Source organism: Mizuhopecten yessoensis, unplaced genomic scaffold (assembly GCF_002113885.1).
Source record: "Mizuhopecten yessoensis strain PY_sf001 unplaced genomic scaffold, ASM211388v2 scaffold8649, whole genome shotgun sequence".
Taxonomy (NCBI): Eukaryota; Metazoa; Mollusca; class Bivalvia; order Pectinida; family Pectinidae; genus Mizuhopecten; species Mizuhopecten yessoensis.
Window position 1 is genome coordinate 15,994 of NW_018407653.1, and position 5,060 is coordinate 21,053.

Genomic DNA, 5,060 nt, shown 5'->3' on the forward strand with positions numbered 1-5,060 from the left:
GACATCAGACCCGTGCTATCCCAAGGCCACTGTAATGTAGACATCAGACCCGTGTTATCCCAAGGCCACTGTAATGTAGACATCAGACCCGTGCTATCCCAAGGTCACTGTAATGTACACATCAGACCCGTGCTATCCCAAGGTCACTGTAGTGTAGACATCAGACCCGTGCTATCCACATGCCACTGTTATGTCGACATCAGACCCGTGCTATCCCAAGGCAACTGTAATGTAGACATCAGACCCATGCTATCACCAGGCCACTGTAATGTAGACATCAGACCCGTGTTATCCACAGGCCAGTGTAATGTAGACATCAGACCCATGCTATCACCAGGCCACTGTAATGTAGACATTAGACCCGTGCTATCCCAAGGCCACTGTAATGTCGACATCAGACCCGTGCTATCTCAAGGCCACTGTAATGTCGACATCACACCCGTGCTATCCCAAGGCCACTGTAATGTAGACATCAGACCCGTGATATCCCAAGGCCACTGTAATGTAGACATCAGACCCGTGATATCCCAAGGCCACTGTAATGTAGCCATCAGACCCGTGCTATCCCAAGGCCACTGTAATGTAGACCCGTGCTATCCCAAGGCCACTGTAATGTAGACCCGTGCTATCCCAAGGCCACTGTAATGTCGACATCAGACCCGTGCTATCTAAAGGCCACTGTAATGTCGACATCACACCCGTGCTATCCCAAGGCCACTGTAATGTAGACATCAGACCCGTGTTATCCCAAGGCCACTGTAGTGTAGACATCAGACCCGTGCTATCCCAAGGTCACTGTAATGTCGACATCAGACCAGTGCTATCCCAAGGCCACTGAAATGTAGACATCAGACCCGTGTTATCCCAAGGCCACTGTAGTGTAGACATCAGACCCGTGCTATCCCAAGGTCACTGTAATGTCGACATCAGACCAGTGCTATCCCAAGGCCACTGAAATGTAGACATCAGACCCGTGTTATCCCAAGGCCACTGTAGTGTAGACATCAGACCCGTGCTATCCCAAGGTCACTGTAATGTAGACATCAGACCCGTGATATCCCAAGGGCACTGTAATGTAGACATCAGACCCGTGCTATCCTAAGGCCACTGTAATGTAGACATCAGACCCGTGCTTTCCCAAGGCCACTGTAATGTAGACATCAGACCCGTGCTATCACCAGGCCACTGTAATGTAGACATCAGACCCGGGCTATCCCAAGGCCACTGTAATGTCGACATCAGACCCGTGCTATCTAAAGGCCACTGTAATGTCGACATCACACCCGTGCTATCCCAAGGCCACTGTAATGTAGACATAAGACCCGTGCTATCCCAAGGCCACTGTAATGTAGACCCGTGCTATCCCAAGGCCACTGTAATGTAGACATCAGACTAGTGCTATCCCAAGGCCACTGTAATGTAGACATCAGACCCGTGATATCCCAAGGGCACTGTAATGTAGACATCAGACCCGTGCTATCCCATGGCCACTGTAATGTCGACATCAGACCCGTGCTATCCCAAGGTCACTGTAATGTAGACATCAGACCCGTGCTATCCTAAGGCCACTGTATTGTAGACATCAGACCAGTGCTATCCCAAGGCCACTGTTACGTCGACATCAGACCCATGCTATCCCAAGGCCACTGTAATGTAGACATCAGACTAGTGCTATCCCAAGGCCACTGTAATGTAGACATCAGCCCCGTGCTATCCACATGCCACTGTAATGTCGACATCAGACCCGTGCTATCTCAAGGCCACTGTAATGTCGACATCACACCCGTGCTATCCCAAGGCCACTGTAATGTAGACATCAGCCCCGTGCTATCCACATGCCACTGTAATGTCGACATCAGACCCGCGCTATCCCAAGGCCACTGTAATGTAGACATCAGCCCCGTGCTATCCAAAGGCCACTGTAATGTAGACATCAGACCCGTGCTTTCCCAAGGCCACTGTAATGTAGACATCAGACCCGTGATATCCCAAGGGCACTGTAATGTAGACATCAGACCCGTGCTATCCACATGCCACTGTAATGTCGACATCAGACCCGTGCTATCCCAAGGCCACTGTTACTTCGACATCAGACCCGTGCTATCCCAAGGCCACTGTTACTTCGACATCAGACCCGTGCTATCCCAAGGCCACAGTAATGTCGACATCAGACCCGTGCTATCCCAAGGTCACTGTAATGTCGACATCAGACCCATGCTATCCCAAGGCCACTGTAATGTAGACATCAGCCCCGTGCTATCCACATGCCACTGTAATGTCGACATCAGACCCGCGCTATCCCAAGGCCACTGTAATGTAGACATCAGCCCCGTGCTATCCCAAGGCCACTGTAATGTAGACATCAGACCCGTGCTATCCCAAGGTCACTGTAATGTAGACATCAGACCCGTGATATCCCAAGGTCACTGTAATGTAGACATCAGACCCGTGCTATCCACATGCCACTGTAATGTCGACATCAGACCCGTGCTATCCCAAGGCCACTGTAATGTAGACATCAGACCCGTGCTATCCCAAGGCCACTGTAATGTAGACATCAGACCCGTGTTATCCACAGGCCACTGTAATGTAGACATCAGACCCATGCTATCCCAAGGCCACTGTAATGTAGACATCAGACCCGTGCTATCCCAAGGCCACTGTTACGTCGACATCAGACACATGCTATCCCAAAGCCACTGTAATGTAGACATCAGACTAGTGCTATCCCAAGGCCACTGTAATGTAGACATAAGACCAGTGCTATCCCAAGGCAACTGTAATGTAGACATCAGACCCGTGCTATCCTAATGCCACTGTGATGTCGACATCAGACCCGTGCTATCCCAAGGCCACAGTAATGTCGACATCAGACCCGTGCTATCCCAAGGCCACAGTAATGTCGACATCAGACCCGTGCTATCCCAAGGCCACTGTAATGTCGACATCAGACCCATGCTATCCCAAGGCCACTGTAATGTAGACATCCAACCCATGCTATCCCAAGGCCACTGTAATGTCGACATCAGGCCAATACACTTCATCAAGCATATACACATACGTGACATAAACTATAACATGACTAAATAACCAACCAACCCAATCGTATCTGTATATTTCAATTAATTTTGTTATTTTATTTTGATTGACTATTGACATTACAGGACTGACTAAATGATTAATACAGAAAACATAGTTATACCGGTGTTCAGAATTATTTCCATATGTATCTTAACTGTATAGAATACTAATTTCCTGCCCGTGATTCCAATACGATTTGTATGTCAGTGATTCCAAAACGAGTTGTATGTCAGTGATTCCAACACGAATTGTATGTCAGAGGTTCCAATACGAGTTGTATGTCAGTGATTCCAATACGAGTTGTATGTTAGTGATTTCAACACGAATTGTATGTCAGTGATTACAATACGATTGGTATGCCAGTGGTTCCAATACGAGTTGTATGTCAGTGGTTCCAATACGAGTTGTATGTCAGTGATTCCAATACGAGTTGCATGTCAGTGATTCCAATACGATTTGTATGTTAGTGATTTCAACACGAATTGTATGTAAGTGATTACAATACGATGTGTATGTTAGGGATTTCAATACGAATTGTATGTCAGTGATTTCAATACGAATTGTATGTCAGTGGTTTCAATACGAATTTTATGTCAGTGATTTCAATACGAATTGTATGTCAGTGATTCCAATACGAATTGTATGCCAGTGATTCCAATACGAGTTGTATGCCAGTGATTCCAATACGAGTTGTATGTCAGTGGTTCCAATACGAAGTGTATGTCAGTGGTTTCAATACGAATTGTATGTCAGTGATTCCAATACGAATTGTATGTCAGTGATTTCAATACGATTTGTATGCCAGTGATTCCAATACGAGTTGTATGTCAGTGGTTTCAATACGAATTGTATGTCAGTGATTCCAATACGATTTGTATGTTAGTGATTCCAATACGAGTTGTATGTTAGTGATTCCAATACGAATTGTATGTCAGTGATTGCAATACGAGTTGTATGTTAGTGATTCCAATACGAATTGTATACCCACGCCATCTGATTACCTGAAAATATTTACACATACAGAGTATAACCTGTCTAAACAATCCCCTGTCTAATCCGGATCCCTGTCTAAACCGGCTGTGATTTATGGTCTCTGCATATTCCCTTTATAAGTATGGTAATTAAACCCTGTATAAACCCGACACTGTCCATTCCGAAAACCGGCGTTGTTTCACAAAAGTTGGCATAGAAATCCATGTATAAAAAACATGTTCATTCCGGTCCTGATATTTCTCTCGGCCGGCTACAATCTAAAGCAAACACATTCTAAACAAATTAGCGCTATCCAATGTTGGGTCGCCTTTCATTTGTGTTACATATTTTATATTTTGTAAATAATTAAACTTTGCAATTGATTCATTTCTCTGTCGTTTGTATACAGATCGTATGTAAAACCCTACATTTTTGTTTTTTCACAAAATGACATGCCGACCCTGTATAAACCGGACATCTGTTTAAACCGGACAAATAGTTTGGTCCCGATGACATTCGGTTTAGACAGGTTATACTGTATACGTGTTCAACTGTCTTAATTACGTCTAAAAACACATTTACAATGAGAGATGAAGCATCAACGTTATTACATACATACTGTGGAAATGAATGCAGAGAAATACAAGACGTACTCACCCATAGCATCCCCTTCATCCTGGGGATTGTGGAGGATAGAGAGGCACAGACGTTGCTAACATTCTTATATCGCTTGAGACACATGTGTTCCTATCCTAGTACATGTAATCCCCTGAAAAACGATATCTGCTTTAATACGTATTACATACTCCAATAGAACTGTAATCCCCGCATTGTCACGTACGACCAGAATAATGTTGTTTGGTGAAACATCGCCGGGTAAAAAGGTGTATCTAAGTGAAGGGAAATCTTTCAGATCCTAAGTGTTGTAATAATTACAGTAGGTCAATTCAGATTCCCGTAAACTCTCTTATGGAGAAGACGTCAGTTTGATTTCATTGTGTAAAGTC

General features: G+C 44.9%; 1 protein-coding gene across 1 annotated transcript in view; it reads right to left on the reverse strand.

The window, feature by feature from the left end:
• The window catches only part of LOC110456306 (tyrosinase-like protein 2), a 14,592-nt gene extending 9,805 nt beyond the window's left edge, over positions 1-4,787 (reverse strand). Inside the window, exon 1 of the mRNA XM_021506956.1 lies at positions 4,711-4,787. Coding sequence (XP_021362631.1) covers positions 4,711-4,728 — 18 coding nt within the window. The 5' untranslated portion in view covers positions 4,729-4,787. The remainder of the gene's footprint in view (positions 1-4,710) is intronic.
• Positions 4,788-5,060: the final 273 nt, after the last annotated feature.